This window comes from Triticum urartu, chromosome 4A, assembly GCF_056163025.1.
Source record: "Triticum urartu cultivar PI428250 chromosome 4A, HENAU_Tu73, whole genome shotgun sequence".
In the NCBI taxonomy this organism is placed as follows: Eukaryota; Viridiplantae; Streptophyta; class Magnoliopsida; order Poales; family Poaceae; genus Triticum; species Triticum urartu.
The window spans coordinates 336,447,335-336,470,410 of NC_141876.1; the positions used below are offsets into that span (position 1 = coordinate 336,447,335).

The window sequence follows — 23,076 nt, forward strand, 5'->3', positions numbered from 1 at the left end:
CATTTAAAACAATACAAAGGCTAGCCAACTCACTTGGAGGATGCTCCCTTGATCGGTTCCTTCGCTTACCGTCAGATTGAGATAAAATTCCCACCGTTGAATATTCACTGCACGTTTCACCATGTTATTTCTTTCCCATGTGCATGACCGATGGGCCGTTTTATCGGTGGGGTCGTCATGTATTGGCTGGGTTCGTCGGCGTGAGGGTCTAATTGGTTGAGCCTCTTGGAAAGCCCACTGGCCCCCAATCCCCACAACCGCCTGCCCGCACCTCTCCCTCCTCCGGTCCTCCCTCGTCTCAGCCGCCACCCCCATGAACCCTAGCCGCGCCCTCCTGCATTTGTCCTCCTCCCCCTTCCTAGTCTGCCCCAAGCCCCTCCTCGTCTCATGAGCTAGCCGAGGAGAAGCGGGGTGGCGCGATGCCCTGGTCGTCCGCCGGCGGGGAGCCTGCGTAGAGGCGGTGGCGGAGACGACCCTAGATGGTGCCCCGTGAGCCGCCCGACCTCCTTCCGTGGATCTGCTCCTCCCATTTCCTTTCCGTTGATTTACTTATTTTGTTTGTGTTTAATCTTCAGGGCCAAGATCTGGACAGGGCGCCTCAACCTCGCCTTCCTCTTCCACCTACTTGCTGATAGAGAGACAGCAGCAGCGGTGGGAGGAGGCTGGGCGTAGAGGAGAGAAGTGGCCGAGGGGGGTGCAAAGCCAGGAGATGGGGGTCGCCGGATGAGCATAGCCGCACAGGGCCTAATCCCGCCGCTGCCAGAGCAGAGTGGAGGACCACACGGGCCCGATGGGGTGGCCGGGAGCGCGCGACATCCGTCTCCCAAGCGGCTCCCAAGCAGGGAATGCAGCGGTGCTGGCCTCTCCTCTCCCCGCGCCTCTGTCCTGCATCGTCACTACTGCCACGGCCTTGCTCGCCATTGACCTCCCCAAGTGCTTCTCTCCATAAATGGTGCCTCCATGTCCAGACCAATTCAAGCGCGAGGTACCTCCTGATTTGATTTTGTTTAGGATTTGTATGGAGCTTGAATCAGATCAGCGTAACTTGGAGATGTTTTTCTTCCACGGATACTTGCAGATATATGGAGGAAGATTAGTTAGTAATGCCCATATGAAGTTTGAATGTCATATTCATAGACGTCCTTCAATTTCATTACAATTATGACATGTTTGTTGTTGTTCATATTTCCAACAGGAAAGTACAACACGTGCGCGTAACTTGTTTGAGGAAATTCCATCTGGAAGCAATATTTGATCATGACTTGTGTTCTTGATGCTTCATCTACGGCTAGCTGACTACAACAGCACATATGTAAAGGGAAACCATCGTAAGAAACACAGGTAAAAAGGGATTTTCCTTGTTCTTATAGTTTTGGATCAAAGTTCACGTTTACCTTGAGTGACTCTTTTTTGTTATACAATGGATTCAACAATAATCAATAAGGAAGTGCAAACTGAGAGGGGTGGGAAAAATAACCTGAGCAAAGAGCTAATATGAAATGCTACTTTCTAGTGATTTGTTGTGGCCTGTTAATTTTTCAGTATGGAGCTTGAAGTTTTAATGCAGATAGGAAGTTTCATTTTATTCTTATCCACATGCTTACTAAATTTACATTTTTATTTCATTTCTGGAAAGAGTCAACCTTAAATAATTTAGAGGACTCTTCAGATAATAAGAGAAAAGCCATATAGGTCATAAATGCATAGGCATTCAAAAAAAGGCACAAAAATTGAGCTAGAAGGTATGTATAAATTCATGTGAAACTGAGACATAGGCAAGCATACAAAGGAATTTTGCAGGATCATTCCTACGATCTGGAGGGCCATTATAGCCAGATTTACCTAACGTCTCTAAGAAAATATTTTGAAACTCGGACCATCCAGATATATCAACATGGAAAAGTCTGCTGAAAGAAACTTTTGCAGCTGAAGATGCCTGATTATACTTCCTATGGGCTTGTTTTGAAAAGAATTTTTCCTGGCATGCCATATGTCAGCCCCCAACCATCTCTCTCTCTCCCGCACTCATTTTCTCTCTCTCACGTTTTGCCTTTGAGGCTGTAGATCTAAGCACTAGTTGTTTGTAAAAATGCTCAAGGTGGGCTACTTAGAGGAGGGCAGTATGTTCTACAGTTTTAGTTATATGATTACATACATCTAAATAAAAGTTTACATGATTCTATAATTATTGTTGGAGATTTTTACTCACAGTAAATTTCTTCAAAGGATCTGTTTAAAGACAACAGGCATATATTTGTACAGAGATCATATTATTTTGATACCCATGTAAGTTCTCTTATCTCTTTGATGTGCATCTTCTTTAGGAACTTACCTCGTTGCAATTTCTGGTCATGCTTTGCATAGCTAAATCGGTATCAAGAATATTGTATTGTTTATTTCTTACCATGTCTGATCAACTAATATGGCTACGTCTATGCAATAATTTTATAGATGAAGTTGGTGGTTCATGGAGACCCAAGGTGCACTGACAGAAGATATCAGAGGAGCAGAGGAAAATGCAAGTGTGTATGTGTGAAAAATTATTGCTTTAACTCAAGGTATTGTTATCAGTCATGTGATATATGAAAGTACATGATGTCACCACACTCAAATTCCATCTATTATCACTATCAAATAGTGTCAAACAGAGCATCTTATACTTTGTTTCTACGTGCAGATCAGCTCTTCGTTCTTTCAAGCGCTATGTTGCTTACTCAAATGTTTGTGGCGATTGTATCCTTGTGCCATGAATATTTGTACTTAGCATATCAATATAAACATATTGTCTATCTATTTACCAATTCAGAATTTAAAGCACTTTATTTTATGGCCTTGAGTAAAAGTTCAGTCGTTGTTGGCTAGAAGACATCTTCAATATGCCGTCAACACGAGCTTCCGAAGGTAATGATCTATTTATTATCAGCCCATATCTAGTATGTAACAGGGTTCTTATGTTTCAAAATCCTCTGGCATCAGAAAGAAGATTTGGTGGATGATGTAAGATATCCACATGTTGTATATGTGGAAAAACCAAAGGCTCGGGATGTTGATTTTTCGGATGAAATGATTTATCAGGCAAAAACTACAAGTGAAATGGAAGGTAAGATATTGAATTGGAGTTATAGTAGTACCAGGGTTTCCATGATGATGTACTGTTTATTGTCCAAGGATTTGATAAATTAGCAGAAACCATAGATGCCAAGTTTCTAATGATGAAGTCGTTACGCTGGTTCATGTTTGCATTGGAGCTAAAGTTCTGTTGTTATTTAGTGTTTTTTGTATTATATCCAATACCGTTCCGTACTTCCATTTCTCCTGGATGATTAAGACGATATTTTTCCTAACTGAATTAATCTGTCCCCTATTTCAGAACTAACGCTCAAAAGCCTGAATAGAATTCCTTGGCAAAGGGTAGATGTTAGCTTCAAGAGAAGTAGACAATGGATTTTTGCCCATAGCACCATTCAGGTATGTTATGAACCCCATTACCTTGGTAATAGTTTCCCTGGTGTTACTTAATTATCCCCTGGTATATTCTGTTGTCTCCATACATGCTAATCTGATAACATATACAAAGGCTGTGTAGGTAATGGCATAGCAGATTTTAGTTTCATGATCTTACTTAAATGTAGTTCTGGCGATAGATAGCTTTACACTATCCGTCATGTGGGTCCCTGCTTCCTTCTGTTTTGCAGGTCCAGTTGTCGTTGCCTTCACTTGCTTTGTCGTTTACCGATCTGTCAGCTTGCCGGTTCCCTGACTTGCTGTCAAAGTTTGTGTTCTATGCCTCCATTTTCTGTTTTATTTCTTTTTGTTTCTCTATATTACTTACTATTTTATTCTGCTACCTGACCAGGTGTTGCGTGCGTGCTTTATTTGTTTGTTTCGGTTTCTTATGCTGCTTATTTCATTTATACTGCTTCCTGTGGGTGTTGCGTGCGTGCTTTATTTGTTTGTTTCGGTTTCTTATGCTGCTTATTTCATTTATACTGCTTCCTGTGCCAGGATGTGCCTTGCTGTGTCTTTTGTGATCCCAATTTTTTAGACCCTGGTGGCGCAATTTTGTTTGCCCGCTCTTTCATGCGTGTGTGAGATTATTGACGATGGGGTTGTGCTTGTTGGGGTGGAGCCAAAGCAGTGTCTCCCCGCCGTCAGATAGGATGTTCTTCTGGGCAACTGGCGGTACGGGGGCACTGTCCGCCTATGAACAGGCTGCTCTGCAAGCTATAAAATTCTTGCAGGGACGATGTAAATCATGTTGCTGTTGATTAGGATGATTCATATACAACTTGGGTCTATATTTTTGTTAGCTTGATTAGGGGAGAGACAGAGGCAGGGAGGTGCCTAGGATGAGTAGGAAGGCTCTGGGAAATTTTTTGCCGAACCTGTGTATGTTCTGTTTTGCCCAGTTGAATGTGTACACTTCATGTCATATAGCATAGTAATAGCAGATGATAAACTATCGTTGTCATATTATTGAACTTGATATCCTATTTGAACTAGACAGATAATTTTGACAAGATTTTATCCTGGCGTAAACATGCTGTCATAGTGTCAACACAATAATAATAGAAAAACCTTCTCAAAATTCAGGTGAGGTGAAGCAAGCAAGCACCTCCCCGTGTTTTATATGTAAGCAATCACCTCCTCGTATTGCTTTTCCCGACCATTGTTCATTTAAACCTTTCTTCTGTATTGGCGCTACAGGATAACCATTATTGATTTACCAAAAAGGAATCATAACACTACAGGTCATGGAAAATAGATATAATTAGCACATAATCCTGCAAGTTTCACCTAATATGCACATGTCGTTTCCGTTTTCCAAAATATATACCATTGAGAAACTTACTGGATGCAGTGCAGATTCTAGGATATTAACATTTGCAGCCATACGTTGGTTTCAATGGTGACAGATTTTTGTCAATCCCACAGAGATAATTTACTTCAAGACTAGCAAATACAGTTAAGTTTAAACTGTTTCCTTTGATGAAATTCTAATGTTTTTCCAAACAAAGTATGATGAACTTAAAATCCAGAATATGAAGCTGTGTCTGCTGCATCAGTACAGTTGATGCTTAGGGACTAATTCTTTATATTTCCTGATGTATTAGTTCTGATCGAGGAGAGAGCAAGCCGTTGCAGAGGAGAGGGGATACGACGGTGGGCGGAGGTCAGGCATTGCTAACAGATTTGCGGTGGAGTGGGAGAGGTGACGCCGGCCGGCCGGCGCCTCACCACCGGCTCCTGTTTGGCGGCGGCAAAGAGAAGGGTGCCGAGGATGTGTTTCTCTATGCATGGCTGTCGAAGTACATCATCTTTCTGATGTGTATGGTTTCTCTATTTTCAGCCCTACCGCTCCAGAGCCCGAATCCCATGACCATGCCCCCACCACTCCTTCGTTGAATGAAGGGAGTCTGGTTGCTAAAAAGTGAGTTTTCTTAATCAGTATGTATGGCCCCTCTGCACGTGTCATTTCTTCGTATTTAAGATTCCCTCAAGCTTTGTCAGTTTTCTGATAGATATGGAATTTTAATTTGATAGTCCCAACAACGGTGGGTACTGATGGATCTATCTATTATTTATTGTCAATCTGTAATACTTTTGTCAGCTTCTAGCATGTCGTTCCTCTACCAGAGTGCAATTTTCTCTGCATGGCATACACCAGTTACCATTAGTTGATATGTTTGTTGAAGTTTTATTGCAAGTTAAATAAATGTGTAGTGTGACATACTGATTATTATAGTTTGATAATGTCAGGCGCCGATGGCTTTATAGATATGTAAATAAAATACCTTTAAGTAATACTAAGCATTTAATTATTGTTCTGTTATGTTATTGATTTCACCGGCTTTATGTCGGCCGATTAGTTCTGAAGGATTCCACATCGGCTAATTTAGATTATGTTACTAGAGTATTAGAAGAAGTTCTTGATATATGTATTTAGAGCATTTTCTGAGATTTGATGCAAAATATTGATGACCAGGCATTATATTGCGCATAAGAGCAATTCTTTAGTTTTTCTTTTTATTGTTGCAGCAGCTTTTCTATAGCAATAGCCAAATAGTGTGACATAACACTATTCCATTTTCACAGGCCATAACACATCTTTACATGTAAGTTTGTTCTCCAAATAGTTCTCTTTCCAAGATTTTCATATCATATTTGTCGAGGGATCTGACTGCTTTACCATATTTTCCTGGTGTGGACGATGTTATAGAGTGAGCTACCATCACTTCTCATTACTGACTGTAATCAATTATATATGTGTTTATGCCATAAAAGATGGATATTTGTTGAAGCCATTGTCGTGTCATGTAATTACTTGCAGATCAACTATATAGTTTTGTTCGGATTGTAAAGTGGAAACGATAAAACCCTACAACTCATGTGTGATTGTCATTTGATTATTTAGTTCCTCAAGTAGTATGGATATGGTGCTGCCAGGATATTAAGTATATTATGAAGTTGTATAAACCACGTTCTATGATTCACTTCTGTTATGCATATTTACTTTCCAGTTTTAGGACTGAAATCCATCCATTGTAATGAATTTTGTTGTATGGGCATTACCTATTTGACTTAGGCTTGCTTCATCACATATAGACTGCTTTTCTTTTCCCCACTGCTTGTATGGCCTAAAACTATCATGTATATGAGGCAAGTTATTAGCAATGTTTCACATTTTCTTACTTGCAATACTGTGCTTGCCTATTCAGGTGTTCCAAGACCCAAATCATCGGAAAAACAACACATATAACACTTTTTTCTTTTGAACTTTGGTTACCCTTATACAAGCCCCCGCTCATTTTGTTTATACAGTGGTTAGAATAGTAACCATATGTGCTTGCTCAACACTGATAAATGGAATATTTTCAAAGCACGTATGGTGTGTTCGCAATTTGGTGCAACGGGAGATTACTGAAAAATACTCATTTTTTCAACATGACATGGTCTTGAAATGGGACTCTACTACCAAATTAAAATGTGTAGGTATATCTAATTGTAGATGAAAAGTCTATTTTTTATTAAAGGGGGTTAAATTTGTTATCATATATGCTTGCCCGCTACTAAAACAACTAAAATATGGAATTTATTTTCATGCTGAACATGGATTCAGTGGGTCTTTGCGCCATTTGCTACCCAGCTGACGAACCGAGAAAGGAAGGGGATAGACAGTCTTCACTCGCTCTGTCCCCTGTCGCTTCTTATTCAGGTTCTCACGGGCCACAGGCATCGCTCTATGTGAGTTGGGCTAAATAACATATGGGATATCCTAATACCTCCTAATCCCTATATCTTTGTATATGCACTACAAAGACATGTTTTTTTCTTAGGTTTCTTATATTTTCCCTCTTTTTTAGGAAAAATATGCATGGCCAGCTTTCTCATCATGATAACCATGTTTCCAAACTTGCTAAAAAATACAACCATGCCAACTTTACTCTCTCATCATAGTGCCCATATTTTCAAACTGAGATATTCATGTTATGAAAATTTTCCCTTTTCCCAGACTATTATTTAACAACATAATAAACATGTTTAAAAAATAGCATGATTTAGTTGAAGGTTCTTGTAGCATGAAACTATTTTCATTGACAAGATGTCTGCAGTAAGTCTCTGCGCCATTTGGCGTAACGGGTCAACTAGTATGTGAAAATGAGAAAGTGGTTGAGCGCTTTTGGAGCATATCACTAAGCATTTTGACAAGCAAACCATTAAGCAACACCTCATCCTCTTTTAATAGTATTGGCTATTCCTATGGACTGAATGTGATCTTGGATCACTAAAATGAAAATGTAGAGTCTTGAGCATTTGCCAATATGTGTCCTTAGTATTTTGAGGGGTCCACATCTCTAGTCCATGCCATGCCAATCATTGAACTTTATGAAATGATTATCTTGAAACAATATTAGTTCGATGAGCTACATGTTGTTAAGAATTACCAAAACCACCCAGGGATTAGTTGCACTTTCATCCGGTGATGGGGCGGGGCGGGCTACGTGGCCTGGCTCCGTGGGGGGGGGGGGCTACGCGGCCTAGCTCCGGGGGGCGGGGTGGGTTCCGCAGCATGGCTTTGGGACGTGGGGCGGGTGTAGGGGCCTGCAGCGAGCCTTGCTCCGGGGGGTAGGGATGGGCATGGTCGGGAACAGGGGGCGGCGGGGATGGCTAGGGTGGTGCCCGGGTGAGGTGGGGGGAGAGACAGAGAGGGGATGGGACCGGGGGTGGGCCGGTGGGGCGACGGGGCGGTGGCGGGTGGTTGGGGCGGCGGTTGTTGTCGGGGAGGAAAGAGGGAGAGAAAGAGAAAGAGAGGACGACGGTGGGGGCGCGACCGTTAGTTAAATTGAAGCTTTGCTGTTTGCCCCCTCTTTGCCGTCCGCCGCATTGCTCTTTGTCCTCTGCTAGAAGACGACAAAGAGGGGGCCGTTAGGGTTTACCAGCCAATGGGCCAACCTCCCTCTTTGTCGTCTGCTAGCAGAAGGCAAAGAGGTGGCTGATGGCAAATATGTTCTTAGCCATCAGCCAGATCTTTGCTGTCTGCTGCATGAGAGTTAGCCTGGCAGGGGTGGGAGGGCACCAACGAAGGTGACGATGAAGAGCATGGCGGAAACGACCAGTCAACTGCCACCACTAGGGCCAGCAGGGCGCGGCAAGACCAACGAAGCTGCATCCTGTGGGGAAGCCTGTCGGGGCCCAGGTGGAAGGCTGCTGGAGGAGTCGGAGGCACCACCCCCACCTCTACTCCTAACTCCCCGGCAAATCACCTTGTCGGTCCGGAGATGCAGATGGTGCTGCCTCTGCCTGACGATGACGGTCCGGCTGGTGCTCAGCCGGAGTCAAAGTCATCGTCCTTCGGGTTGGCGCCACCGTCATCGCCGTCATTGTGCTCCTCATCGCTGTCGCTCGAGGAGGAGCTTTCGTCGTCGGTTGATCTTTCCGTGCAGCACCCTAAGTGAAAACGCGAGCTCCCAAAAACTTTGATGGACATGAAATCATCCTCCATTAACTTAAAATGGAGGATGTGTCCTATCGACAAGCTATGGGCACGAGCAAATGTCTTCCAGCCTTGGCGTAAGGACATAACATGGGGGCCGGGAAAGTCTACGTCTACCCGGAAGCTGCCATTCCCGCAGCCCCTCATGTGCAGCCTCAACACTCGCGGTTGTTCAAGCACCATCTCCCTTACGAATGGAGTAGGAAGGCGGAGGCGACCGCGCAGAGGCTTGCACAGCCTGATGAAGAACTCCCGAGGTTGGGACCCAACATGGACCTCCAACGGAGGAGGAGTGTCTGACGGAGGCACAGCCGGAGCGCCTCCCCGTCCTCCTCCTCCTCGAGCGCCACGATGAACATGACTGATGTCTACCACACAACCTTCTTATTGTAAACGTTGTTGGGCCTCCAAGTGAAGAGGTTTGTAGGACAGTAGCAAATTTCCCTCAAGTGGATGACCTAAGGTTTATCAATCCGTGGGAGGCATAGGATGAAGACGGTCTCTCTCAAGCAACCCTGCAACCAAATAACAAAGAGTCTCTTGTGTCCCCAACACACCCAATACAATGGTAAATTGTATAGGTGCACTAGTTCGGCGAAGAGATGGTGATACAAGTGCAATATGGATGCTAGATAAAGGTTTTTGCAATCTGAAAACATAAAAACAGCAAGGTAACTAATGATAAAAGTGAGCGTAAACGGTATTGCAATGCGTTGAAACAAGGCCCAGGGTTCATACTTTCACTAGTGCAAGTTCTCTCAACAATAATAACATAATTGGATCATATAACTATCCCTCAACATGCAACAAAGAGTCACTCCAAAGTCACTAATAGAGGAGAACAAACGAAGAGATTATGGTAGGATACGAAACCACCTCAAAGTTATCCTTTCTGATCGATCTATTCAAGAGTCCGTAGTAAAATAACATGAAGCTATTCTTTCTGTTCAATCTATCATAGAGTTCGTACTAGAATAACACCTTAAGACACAAATCAACCAAAACCCTAATGTCACCTAGATACTCCAATGTCACCTCAAGTATCCGTGGGTATGATTATACGATATGCATCACACAATCTCAGATTCATCTATTCAACCAACACAAAGAACTTCAAAGAGTGCCCCAAAGTTTCTACCGGAGAGTCAAGATGAAAACTTGTGCCAACCCCTATGCATAAGTTCACGAGGTCAGGGAACTCGCAAGTTGATCACCAAAACATACATCAAGTGGATCACGTGATATCCCATTATCACCACAGATAAGCACATGCAAGACATACATCAAGTGTTCTCAAATCCTTAAAGATTCAATCCGATAAGATCACTTCAAAGGGAAAACTCAATTCATCACAAGAGAGTAGAGGGGGAGAAACAACATAAGATCCTACTATAATAGCAAAGCTCGCGATACATCAAGATCGTATCACCTCAAGGAGACGAGAGAGAGAGATCAAACACATAGCTACTGGTACATACCCTCAGCCCCGAGGGTGAACTACTCCCTCCCCGTCATGCAGAGTACCGGGATGATGAAGATGGCCACCGGAGAGGGATTCCCACCCTCCGGCAGGGTGCCGGAACGGGTCTAGATTGGTTTTCGGTGGCTACGGAGGCTTCTGGTGGCGGAACTCCTGATCTATTCTTCTCCCCGATGTTTTTAGGGTATATTGATATATATAGTCAAAAGAAGTCAGTCAGGGGAGCCACGAGGGGCCCACGAGGGTGGGGGCGCGCCCAGGGGGCAGGCGCGCCTCCCTGCCTCGTGGCCACCTCGAAGCTTCCCCGACGTCTACTCCAAGTCTCCTGGATTGCTTCCGTTCCAAAAATAACTCTCCCGAAGGTTTCATTCCGTTTGGACTCCGTTTGATATTCCTTTTCTTCAAAACACTGAAATAGGCAAGAAAACAACAATTTGGGCTGGGCCTCCGGTTAATAGGTTAGTCCCAAAAATAATATAAAAGTGTATAATAAAGCCCATAAACATCCAAAACAGATAATATAATAGCATGGAATAATCAAAAATTATAGATACGTTAAAGACGTATCAACGACCTCGCCCCCTCCCTCCTCCTCTTAGGATGGATTCCACCACCGCGTTCTCCGAAGGGGGGGGGGATACGCTGTCGAGCAGAAGCTCTCGTCGCCACCGTTGGAGCACCACCATGTCCATGCACTCTCACCATGGCGAGCAGGGAAACTTGGAAATGGGAGAAGGGAAGTGTCTGGGCAAACACACCGTTCCTGCCCCCTTTTATAGAGGGACGACGCGGGGGGCTGGCCTCTCACCCAGGAGGCAACCGCCCTGCTCCTCCAGTAGGGCCTCCAATTGTAAGGTGCAATTGTAACATTGTGTGGGCATGTCCAGCACGGAACTAGATTACAGATCAAGATCAAAGGAACATCACTCCTCTCTTTTAAACCTTGTAAGGTGCAATGATACGCTAAGACAATTGTGTATAAAATTGAAAAGAGTAATAGACATTGGTTGCAAACCATGCAATTCAAGGCACGAGTCAGAGTAAGTAGTAGTTAAAAGGCATGAGGATTAAGGACTTACAACAGCGGCTTTGACTGGTGTAGTCATGCCCTTCGTCTTGCTGGTGTGACAGTCCTTGAAGATTTCCACAACATTTGGTTCAGGTACTTTTTGGTCCTTACGGGCTTTCCTCTGCATTTGGAACAAGTCAATATAGATCTGATAATATCGTAGAGCGAAAATAGTGAAACAGTAGCTAATTACAAGAGCCTCGTAGTGTGCACTATAGCTACGAGATCCTGTCGTATGTTGGAATTTCACTTTCATATGGTTGGCCTTGTTCTTTGAATAGTTCACCTACAAGAAGATAGATTTGTGTGGCACATGCGTAAATAGGACTTCAACATGTGATCTGATCACATATATATAATGTACCTGATACTTTGGATTAGACCAGTGTTTAACGAGGCCTCTCCAGTCTTCATCCGATATATTTTCCACTACAGATGTTTGGGCAAGTTCACTGTTAGCCTTGCCTTCAAAGTGAGTTTTCCTCAAATTATACCGATACTGTCGCAAAGTAGACTTGAAAAAATGGGTGCAAGCTTGTCTGGTTGCATCATCTTGGCTATCCAACTTGAACCTCATCTGTTGAAAATTATGGGAGTCTCATTATCAGCAACCTAGAAAGTATGGGACAGAGCAAGACGATATTACTAGTTTCCATACATAACCATACTTATAGATAAATGGTCGAGGAATGTCTTGAAGTGGGTTTCATCTTTGTCATTCATGTACAGAATCCATGTTGGGAGAATACATACATGACACCTAACGGCAATCGTTGCCTCTGATACTTACTTGGCTGAATCTGTAGCATCACGTGGCATTTTTAAACCTGCCTCAAAAAGGATCTTCATTCTTCCTCCGTTAGGTTTAGTTAACCTATCAAGCATTATCCCTGATGTTGGTTTCCTCTTGCGCCTAGGTGCTAGTCCAACAACGAACATAGGAAGTGGGTAGTGTACATCAAACTATGAGACTACATATAAAGAAGCATGCAACTGTAACTTGACTCCAGCAACTACCTTCTTCCTGTTGAAGCTCACAAAGTTCATCTGAACTTGCCAACTCATCTTGTTCCAAGAGTGCTTCAGAAGTAGTGTCAGTTGGCAAGGGAGCTTGGGAACATGCTGCTAGCTGAGTTGACCAACGAGTAAATCATGCAGCTGGTGGTACGGTGGAAGGTGTTGCAACAACTAGGGCCGTCTCTGCTTGTTTGGTGGCAGCTATTTGTTTCTGTTTGGCTTGTTTTGCAGCTCGTGTAGCATGGGATACCATGTTTGTACAATTTTCCGCTGAACTTTAACATTCTATTGCACCATCAGTACCAGCAGACTTTGCAGGATTCTTCCGCTTCCCGTTCCCTGTCAATATGTGTTGCTTCCTCTTTTCTCTATGCCATGTTAAGTCAAGCCGACAAGAAAAATGAATAAAAATTTAGTTCTTTAGAACAAATTGATGCGTGATACAGACAAACTGAACTTTGATGTTAGACAACCACATGATAGGAGGATGTAATATGTACGAAAATAGGACGGCATGAGATAACTAGGACTATGATGTGTAAACTAAGCAGAAGACTTTTCACTAAATTAGAAGCAATGCAACGGAAGGTAGACACCATATGAAAGATGCTACAAATATCACTCTGCCAAGTTAATAGTGTCTCATCATAAATGGCGTTTAAACAAATGTGAAGTAGTACAAGAAATAATTCAGATGCAAGATGCAAACAACATCACACTACCAAGTTAAAGGTCTCTCGTCATTAGTGCCATTGCATATTCACAACATTGCATATTCACAGCTTATGATGTGTAAACTAAGGAGAAGGCATTTCAATAAATTAGAAGCAATGAAAACTAGACACCATATGAATGATGCAATGAATATCACTCTACCAAGTTAAAACCGTCTCGTCATAAGTGCCATTTCAACAAATTAGAAGTAGTACAAGCTAGAAAAGAATGCGAGATGTAATCTATATCACACTCCCAAGTCAAATGTGTCTTATGATAAGTGATTGTTGCAGGTTACGCAACATTAGTACTTTGATGTAAGAACATGGTGTGATAGACAGATATTGTATGTTCTAGAAATAGGAACACGTGTCTTATTCACAAGTATAATGTGTAAAGTAAGCAGATGGAATTCAACAAAATTAGAAGCAATACAAGCTAGACATCATACATAACATGCAACCACATATAACAGTGCCAAGTTAGAGGGAGCGCCTGTGATGGTGCACTAGAGGAGACGTGCTCATCATCAACACAGCTATGTTGAGTGTCTATGCATGTGTTGTCTTGGAAATCATCTTGGGGGGATGGAGGAGTTGAATCTGTAGAGGCCCTCAGTTTGGAAGGAGCACCTTTATTCGCTGCCTTGCTAACTTCCTTCCTCTTTATGGATTTTGAATTGTCATGTAAAACCGACAAGAAAAAGCAATAAAATTCACTCTTCAGAACTCATTCGTGCATGATACTGACAATCACTACTTTGATGTAAGGCAAACACATGATACCAGGATGGAATATGTACGAAAAACAGGACGGCATGGCATATTCACAACTGTTTGTGTAAACTAAGCAGAAGCCATTTCAACAAATTAGAAGCAATGCAAGCTAGACACCACATGAAATATGCAATCAATATGACGCTGCCAAGTTAAAAGCATCCCATCATAAATGGCATTTCATCAAATTAGAAGCAGCGCATGCTATAAATCATATGAAATATGCAACTAATATCATACTGCATATACTAAACGTGTCTTGTCATATTGATTGATGCGGGATACAAAAAAACAATAGTTTTATGTAAGGACATGCTTAATAGACAGATGTACTATGTACTAAAACCAAGAAGGCATGACACATTAACAGGTATAATGTATAAACTATGCAGAATAGCACATGCAATTTAACCAGATTGGAAGAATTACAATCTAGACACCATATGCAATGTGCAACCACATATCACACTGCCAAGTTAGAGCAAGCACATGCGATGCTAGTGTAGGGGAAATGCAGTAATCAACTATAGAGCTACATTCACTATCATCATCTAGCCTTGCCATTTCTTGAGAATCATGTCGGGAGGCTAATGCTGCATTGTTTAAATGGGGATCTTTACTCACAGTAGTCCATTGGCCTGACTGCCTCATCCTAAGTGATTGATGAGGGATACACAAGAACATTAGTTTGATGTAAGAACATGGTTAATAGGCAGATGTACTCGTATGTAGTAAAAACAGGAAGGCATGTCATATTCAAAGGTATAATGTGTTAGCTAAGCAGATGCAATTTAACCAAATTGGAAGCAATACAAGCTAGGCATCTGGCTGGAGTGGTGAGCATGATCATCTAGGACCTGAGAGCCTGGTGAGAGGCGGGCTGCTTCTCCACCATTGTGGCTTTTTAGCTGGCTTCCCGGTACTGCTTGTCTGTGTTGGGCTTGTCACTGGCTCGGCCAGTGCCCTGACTAGCTATTTGTCTTCTGGTGCTCACGGGATGGTGGTGCATGTAAAAAATATCTTTCCTTATCTTAATAAAGACTAACTTTGGCCTTTCGAATACAAGCTAGACACCGTATGCAACATGCAACCACATATGGCACCGTGAAGTTAAGCAAGCACCTGGGATGGTGGTTCATTGCTAGCGAGGTCATCAACTCCAGAGCTACGTTTACCATCTCCATCTGCTGACGCTGCACCTATTATAAGGCTGAAACGTGTCTGGCCTATCCGCGTACGACGCTGGAGCGACTTCTCTCTTTTCTTTTTTTGCTTCTCTCATAGCAGCAGAGTCTGAAATACCCTTACATAAAAACACAATAGTGGGACTATGGGTGAAGTGTGTGCAAAACTAGTGCACTGTAAAAGTAGCAGATAGCAGGTGGCTGAAAAATAAATGACAGGAGACATATGATAGATCTACAACATTGCATGGAAAACAAAATTAGATTCTACTCCATATGATTTTGTAATATATGAGCACAGGAAATGCAGGTACTCCTCCAGCACACCACCACGTGTGGTTCTATCAAGATAATAGTCGACTGAAATAAATAGGTCAGTCGATTTTTATGAACCATCCAATCTATAAGGAACGGGAAGATGGCCTTCGTCTACCTCCCGCCAGTCACTGTTGACGCTCTTTCTCGAACCTCCAGTGACCACCGGCCCAGTCCCTTGCCTGCGCCGCCCCGCCCTCCCCTAGACCTCACACCACCACCGTGCTTGGCATCGCCCCCAGGCCATCCCTTTAATCCCGGCCGACCTCCAGATCGGGCGCCAGCAGCTCTAGGCCCCACACGCCCAAGATAAACACCGAAGTGCTGCTTCCCCGATGTAATAGGCAGACTAGCGCCTGTTACGCCGGGGAATGCTTCCGTTAATTAGGAATCAACTGACCAGAAATTGAAATCCAGGGAAGCGACGGACCTCTACCTAAGGTGAAATAGTATATGAGGAGAAACCTTGTGCATCGCGAGTTACTAGGAACATCCAGTATCAAGAAGCGGTCAACTAGTGTCTTTTGTGGGATGAATACCGTTCAAGCAGACACATATGATTTGCATGAATAAGGGAAGAGGAGTACCATTTCCGGTTGCCAGTGTGGTCGCCTCGATATGTCGCGCCGATCTTCTTCTTTTTACCAGGGAAACCGATGTTTGGAGGAGGGTGCAGGCTTGGACGAACCCATGGACAAATTGTTTACTGTGTTGCCGTGGCCGTATGTCGGCGGAGGGGAAGCAGATCCGAGGCGGCGAAGGACGGCGTAGCAGGAACAACTCCGGTGCGGTGGACGGTGTCGAAGTTGGAGCGACAGCGATGAGGCACTGGATGGCGTGGTTGAACTAGCTCGGGTATGGAGGGCTCGGCCTCGGCTTCAACTACTAGCCTTGGAGAGTGTTGCGGTTGAGGTTGCGGTGGACGATGACGTCGGGGTATCAGCTCTGGCGTGATGGAGGAGGGCGGCGGTTGATGGGTGGGATGGGGTGGTGGACGGAGGACGCCGGGGTTTCGCGGCTGGTGGAGAGGTAGTTTTGGCTCCGACGGAGTACGAATGGGGAATCAGATGGGGGGGGGGGGAGCTAAGGGAGAACCATGTTTCGGTCTGGGACGCGCTTGTTTTTGGCTTTTTTGAACAGATGTGACACGCTTGTTTGAAATTTGGGGAAAGTACAAACTTTCCCCCCTCTTAAATTTCGGACCAACTGCGGGTCGGGGGTAGGATGGTAATCCCAGGTGTCCCAAATAGTTGGTGGTAGCAATTTCGGCCGCGCGCATGTGTGCTTAGGCGGCCATTGTGTATGAATGTTTTTCGGAGGCGGTTGCGTGGCGTCTAGATGAAGCTGCAAACCTACCCCAGTTTAGACCTTTGGACGTCGGGCCGGTAGGTTCCATGGGTCAGAGTTAGAAAAGTAATTTCCTTCTACTAGCAAACATTGGTCTCACGCGGTTTCGGGCGAGTAGAGGCTCTTTTGGCGCTTCGTTTAAAATTTTGAAACAGAAGCATTCACGTTTAGAGTAATCTTGAACTTTGAGGATTGACCTAAATAGATAACGTTAAATTTGACCTTGTATGTTTGAAAACCTCATTAAATTATCCGATTCTTTTTGAAATTTTGACACTTGAAAATCCTATAACTACAATTATTTTGGAATGGAGGAGCTAAATTTGAATCTATTTTGTACACGACCATATGTGCTATTATGTACAAAATTAGAGCTAAGATTGGTGCCCCCATAATTTAGGTATGATTTACAAATGCCATAATATGGAATTCAAATAATTGAATGGACTTCATGTTGAATTAGATTTTTTAAGCCACCTTAAGTTGAATTCAAATGTATGCTAGTTCATAGCTAGCTATTTATAATGTTCATTGTGTAACTTTCGTATGTATAATGTGCTTTAGACACACAACATGAACTATACTCACGTTTATATTCGATTGCTAAAGCGATGCATTGTCTGGAGTTCAAAATACTAACTATGTGGATCAATTATGTCGAATAATAGCATAAACATGCTCAAATTCGATAGAATCTAGATGTATGACGGATCAATGACCGTCCCTTACGCGAATTGCAATTATCATGATCCCATCCAAATATTTGGATACAATTTATATCTTTAATAAATGTGTACATCAGTCTTTTACGTGTAGTTTCACTCTCCGTCGGTGGTCTCCCACACATGCTCACACACTCTCTCTCGAGGTGTCTCTCTCGCAGACATGCTCTCGATATAACCCTCCCTCCCTCTTGTAACCATTTACGACTGTTTTCACTAACCTTTATCATAAGCACTCTTCCTCTCACAAGCATACACACACACAATCCCCATCGACCCTTTCTATATACATAGACAAGCCTACGTGTCTCCTGTACGCACATTATCTTTAGGCCTGTCTCTCACATATTGTCTCACACGTCTCTTCCTAATCGACGAGTATGATTCTAGCAGAGCATTCTGTAGGATGCCCCTTAAAGTTAGGTTGGATGAATAGTAATATCAGAGATAAGGGGTTACCTTAGTCCGAGAACCTAGGGTTACAAGTCCTAGCCGGCTTTGTTAGTGGACACAGAGTCCTTCACAATTCTGCTATCTTTGTCTTGTACGACTAGTCATCCATGGTTCTCCCTAAATGCGTCACGGGCCGACCAATGTGTCACAGGATGGAACCAGACCAAGGGCCTCACCTCGACCCACTGGACATCACATGGTGACACACCCTCTGCCCCCAGGTCTCGTTATCTTCTCACATCCACACATACCAATACAGACACCACACAATTTTTTTCCTCGTGCCTCTATCCCCTCACCCCTTGCATATACACACTCAAGGGAATCTCTCGCCGTGACATCATATTCGTCTCTCTCTCTCTAGACCTCTCTCATTTCTCGTGCTATCTCTCCCACGCCCCCTCCCCCCGCTGACCCCTCTATCCATGTCTCTCTCGAATACGTAATATAGACACATACCTCTCTAGGCCCTGCCAAATACATCAACTACACATTCACACATGTTACATCACGTACCCCATTGATCTAAAAATCCCTCTCTTCATGTTTATTTTGCATACAACATTCCTTTTGAATAAATTGTGGCCAAATTTGTTTTTAGAATTTCTAAATATATATACAATATTACAAAGTTATATGGAGGAGTATGAACGTTTATTCGCATTGCATGGTGCCCATAATTATATTTATTCCGCACTGTGAATTTTTATATTTTTATACTATATATAAAGTTAGTCATAATAAAGAGAAAAGAAGAGCATCTCTCTCTCCATCGCACACCCCCCCTCTACGCCCCTTTCACGTACGCACACAAACTATCTCCAGGTCCTCTAAAAGTAAGCCCCCAGCACATTCACGCATGTTTCATCTTTCTCTCACGATATATACAGTGACGATCATTTTATTTGAAGAGAAAGCACGATACGTACATTGGACTTCAAAATCCACTCATTATGGTCACCATTTATGTTTTGTGGTTATTGTACAGTCATGGGCTCATCGTACAACTCTGTATTTGCTCAAGACACGACTAGTTGACCAGTTAAACGCTCCACATGGCACCTCTAGTGTTGCATCACATTATCTCACTACCATTGGGCCCACCTGTTGACTTGTATCTACTCTACATCTACACTCTTATAACTACACTCTTATAAAAAACAGAGTTGGTGATGATGGTGTGCCCGCCATCCTGCAATATAGGCCGTCCGATTTATATCTGACAGATAGGAAGGGAACTATGGCAATTTTGCAAAAAGGTACCCCCACACCTCTCCACATTTGCAAATAAGTCCTTCCCTCATTCATCCTTTTCTCTCACAAGATAAACTAGTCATACAAATGTATCTTGATGTTACGTGCAACGCACGGGCATCTTTCTAGTAAGAATGAAAAAAGGACAAAAAAATATTGGACGGTGGTTCAAAGTCATGACCACGGGCACAACGGACAAGGTGGCTTGTATTGGTATGTTGAGTTGTATGTTTTAACACACAGTAGCTGGTGTGGTGATTATACACACACGCACGCATGCACATGAACTTCATGCATGCAACACACACACACGAACACATGCAGCCATGCACGCATGCAACACTCACATGTACACACACATCCACGCACGCACGCAACACTCACACGCACACACGCACGCATGCATGCACACACCACACGACCAACACACACTCCCATGCTCAAGCGCTCAACCTACATGTGCATGCGCACACATCAGGCCCTGACAGACACATACACAACCAGGTGATTCCCTCGCACGGGTTGGAGTCTTGTCACGCCTGCATAAATTTGTGTTTATCTGACCTTTTTCCTATGCGAACTGACAGGTGGGACCCACAAAGAACATGGTCAATTTATCTAGTCAACATGGTGCCACACAGACTATTTGGCCGGTCAACAGAGTGCAATCTGATGCTGAATGGTGAGCAAGTGACCATATAATCACCGCAAAACATATATAGTGACCGTAATGAGCGTATTCTTAAGTTCGGTGACCGTATTATGCTTTCTCTCTGTAGGCCCTCCAAAACTACATCTCTACACATTCTCGCATGTTACATCTAACAACTCTGCAATACAACACTACTACACTCTAACACAATAAATCATATGTGTTTTTAGTATTTCTAGATATCATATTGTTACTTAATTATTTAGTTTGCATACATTAAAATTGCCTTTGAAATGTATGGCCAGTATCATCTACCACGCGGGAAAAATCCTGCCCTTTCCTGTTTAATTGGGTTTGTATCGATGGATCATGCGAAACAACAAAACTATAGTACTATATAGTACAAGTGACAGTTCACTAGGCCGCCGTGTCGTGTACACCTCCGTCATAAGAGTGGAGCGCTCACTTTCATAAATGTTTATTCCCTTTTGCCGACATGTGGGACATCGAGCTACCGGGTCCATGTGCCATACCGAAATACAATGTAGAGCAGCAGGGGTGAAGCACCCTAGTCATGGCGCCGGCGTCGTAATGAGCAATGAGGCGTGAAATCACAAAGCTGCACCTTTCCCGCAGTTAAGTTGGAGGGACGAAGTAATAATAATGCTAGTAAAAAAAGAAGTTGGAGGGATAAAGCAACCATCATTTCACTCGTTGCTGAATCCACTTCTCCCTCATCTTCTTCAAGTTAACCACGTGTTGCTTTTGCCGTTGTTCTGCCTCATGTGGGACGCGGATCGGCTTGGTAAAGCACTCACACGTGGGACTGCATGTTAGCAAACCGCCAGGCCAACATCCTCTAAAAATAAGAAACCTCCCCTGCCATCTGCGTGGCAAAATCACCTCCTTTTTACTAATCTTGATTCTATAATTTTTAGATCAATATAATTGAGATTTTTATAGATAGCACACAAGAGCAAAACCAAGTGGTACGGTTAAGGGCATCCACAATGTGTAGCCAAATGCGAAAATAGCTTCTGTAATCGATGGGAACCATTGTGGACGGTGCTGCCAAAGCCAAAAAGATGGAACCGAAGCTCCCTGATTGATTGATTGAAGGAATAGAAAAATGCAACGTCTCTCCTCTTTCTCCCGTGCTTGGACGCATGTACAGTATAGAGCACAGAGTCTACTCCCCTATCCCTTCTATCACAAATCACAAAGCAGTGAGGCGTCAAATCACAAAGCAAGGATGAAGTAACCATCATTTCACTCTTCGCTGACTCCGCTTCTCCATCGTCTTCTTCGAGAAACCACCTCACCGCACTAAGCTGGATGGACGACGCTATTGTGTACTAGTAGTACTAGTACATTTACATGTCCTTTGGTTCAACGAACTTCCTGGATGCAAATAAGGCGGTTGTCTCGGCTTGCAGGTGACACTTGCGAATGACTTACCGTGGTCTCCCTCAATGGTGTTCTCTGCCGAACGCACTTTGCCAAACCACAACGTTCGAGATATCGTCGACGTCACCGCAATGGGGAAGGAAGTCAAATAGTTACTACCTCCATTTTTTTGAACACAAGGCTAATATATCAAAATTACAATTTGCAAAAGGCCACTAATAATAATCGAGGAAAACTTGATGGGGTTTGCCTCGTACTAGCAACCAAGGACATTAATATACCCTTGCATGCATGCGGAAGTGAGAAGGTTTGTTTGCATTGCACTGCATTAATCAAGCGACGAGGAGTGATATGGTTAGCTCTTTGGGCGTTGTATAAAAAAATACACATTAATTGACACGTCAAACGAGGATTTGTATTGATTAATCCCGTGAAGGAAAACCGACCTTTCTTTTTTAACACTAGTACTCCTAGTACGTACGTCCTTATCTTGTTTGGGTCTAGGCCTTGCATTGCCATACTCCACCACACATTTTTGCCAAGCTTGCCTAATGTTTTCAAAATGAAAAGGAGGTACACTTATGCATGGCTGTCGCGGTCGCACGGCACCCTCACACGGTCGCTCCTGCATGCCGCTGTCGCACCACACCCTCACACAGTCACTCCTACACGCCGCAAGCCCAACCAAGGGAACGCACCCTCACTGACACGTGCTACCACTGACAGATAATTTTTGTTCATACATTATGTTTATCCAACCACATGTTGGGTAGGATTCGTACGGCCCGTGCGTTTGTCTGTTGGGGAAGAAGAAGTGGTGAGGAAGAAGGGTTAGGAGACGTAGGATATTCATCCAACCGCCTAGAATGGTAGACTGACCCAAATGATGAAAGTCAGGTGACTTGCATAACAATATATGTTTTTACACAACAAAAGATCCCTAAGAACAACATAAAGAAAAACTCTCATTGCTCGCGGAATGAGACAGCCTCGTCATCTTTGGCTGCCAGCATGAACCAGCCGTAGCTGCCGACGTGTGTGTCCACACAGTGCTTGTCCTTGGCCTCCAGCTACTCATTCACGTGGAGCGTGCGGGTGCTCTGCACGGATAAGAGCACCGCCCGGTTCAAGTTGAGGACATCCGGTTCTGCCTGCAGGAGAGCCTTGATGGCAGTGGCATCTGCGCGCTCCGCGTCGAGTTGAGCCTCCACTGCCTGGTTCAAGTCTAGGACATCTGGTTCCACCTGCAGGAGGGCCTCGTTGGCAGCGGCATCCACGCGCTCTGCATCGAGTAGAGCCTCTGCCACCGGGTTCAAGTCCAGGATGTCCGGTTCCGCCTGCAGGAGGGCCTCGGTGGCAGCGGCATCCACGTGCTCGGCATAGAGTTGAGCCTCCGCCCCCTGGTTCACATCCACGACATCCGGTTCCACCAGCAGGAGACCTCGATGGTAGCGGCATGCGTGTGCTCCGTGTCGAGTTGAGCCTCTGCCTTCCAGTCCTCCTTTAGTATCGCTAGGTTGAACTGCTGGTCCGCCTGCACCATGGGGGACCCGGACGTCGGCACGAAGTCGACGTCCATCGTCTCATAACCATTGGGGCCTTCTGCGCCGCGACCTCCGCCATGAACATTGGATCGGCTTCCTCCTCCTTGTAGCTTGGCTCCAGAGAACTCGGGGAATGTCCCACCGCAA

At 44.0% G+C, this 23,076-nt stretch overlaps 1 protein-coding gene across 32 annotated transcripts; it reads left to right on the forward strand.

Annotated features, from left to right (window-relative positions):
• The first annotated feature begins 221 nt into the window (after positions 1 to 221).
• Positions 222 to 6,494, forward strand: LOC125551421 (uncharacterized). 32 transcript variants are annotated; one of them, XR_007302573.2, is made up of 12 exons: positions 224 to 489; positions 576 to 985; positions 1,196 to 1,341; positions 2,452 to 2,558; positions 2,678 to 2,901; positions 2,977 to 3,100; positions 3,371 to 3,468; positions 3,696 to 3,772; positions 4,594 to 4,632; positions 4,862 to 4,965; positions 5,115 to 5,431; positions 6,097 to 6,494. XR_007302573.2 is itself a non-coding variant. In XM_087518360.1 (12 exons), exons 6-10 carry the CDS (start codon positions 3,064 to 3,066, stop codon positions 5,404 to 5,406), a joined length of 426 nt encoding a protein of 141 aa, XP_087374486.1. In that variant the 5' UTR covers positions 224 to 489; positions 576 to 985; positions 1,196 to 1,341; positions 2,452 to 2,558; positions 2,678 to 2,901; positions 2,977 to 3,063; the 3' UTR covers positions 5,407 to 5,431; positions 6,097 to 6,116; positions 6,221 to 6,494. The 32 variants fall into 32 exon arrangements, 9 of the variants coding, with proteins under 9 accessions (XP_087374481.1, XP_087374486.1, XP_087374480.1 ...); XR_007302574.2 differs by having other exon boundaries at positions 4,867 to 4,965; XR_007302584.2 differs by having other exon boundaries at positions 4,917 to 4,965.
• Positions 6,495 to 23,076: the final 16,582 nt, after the last annotated feature.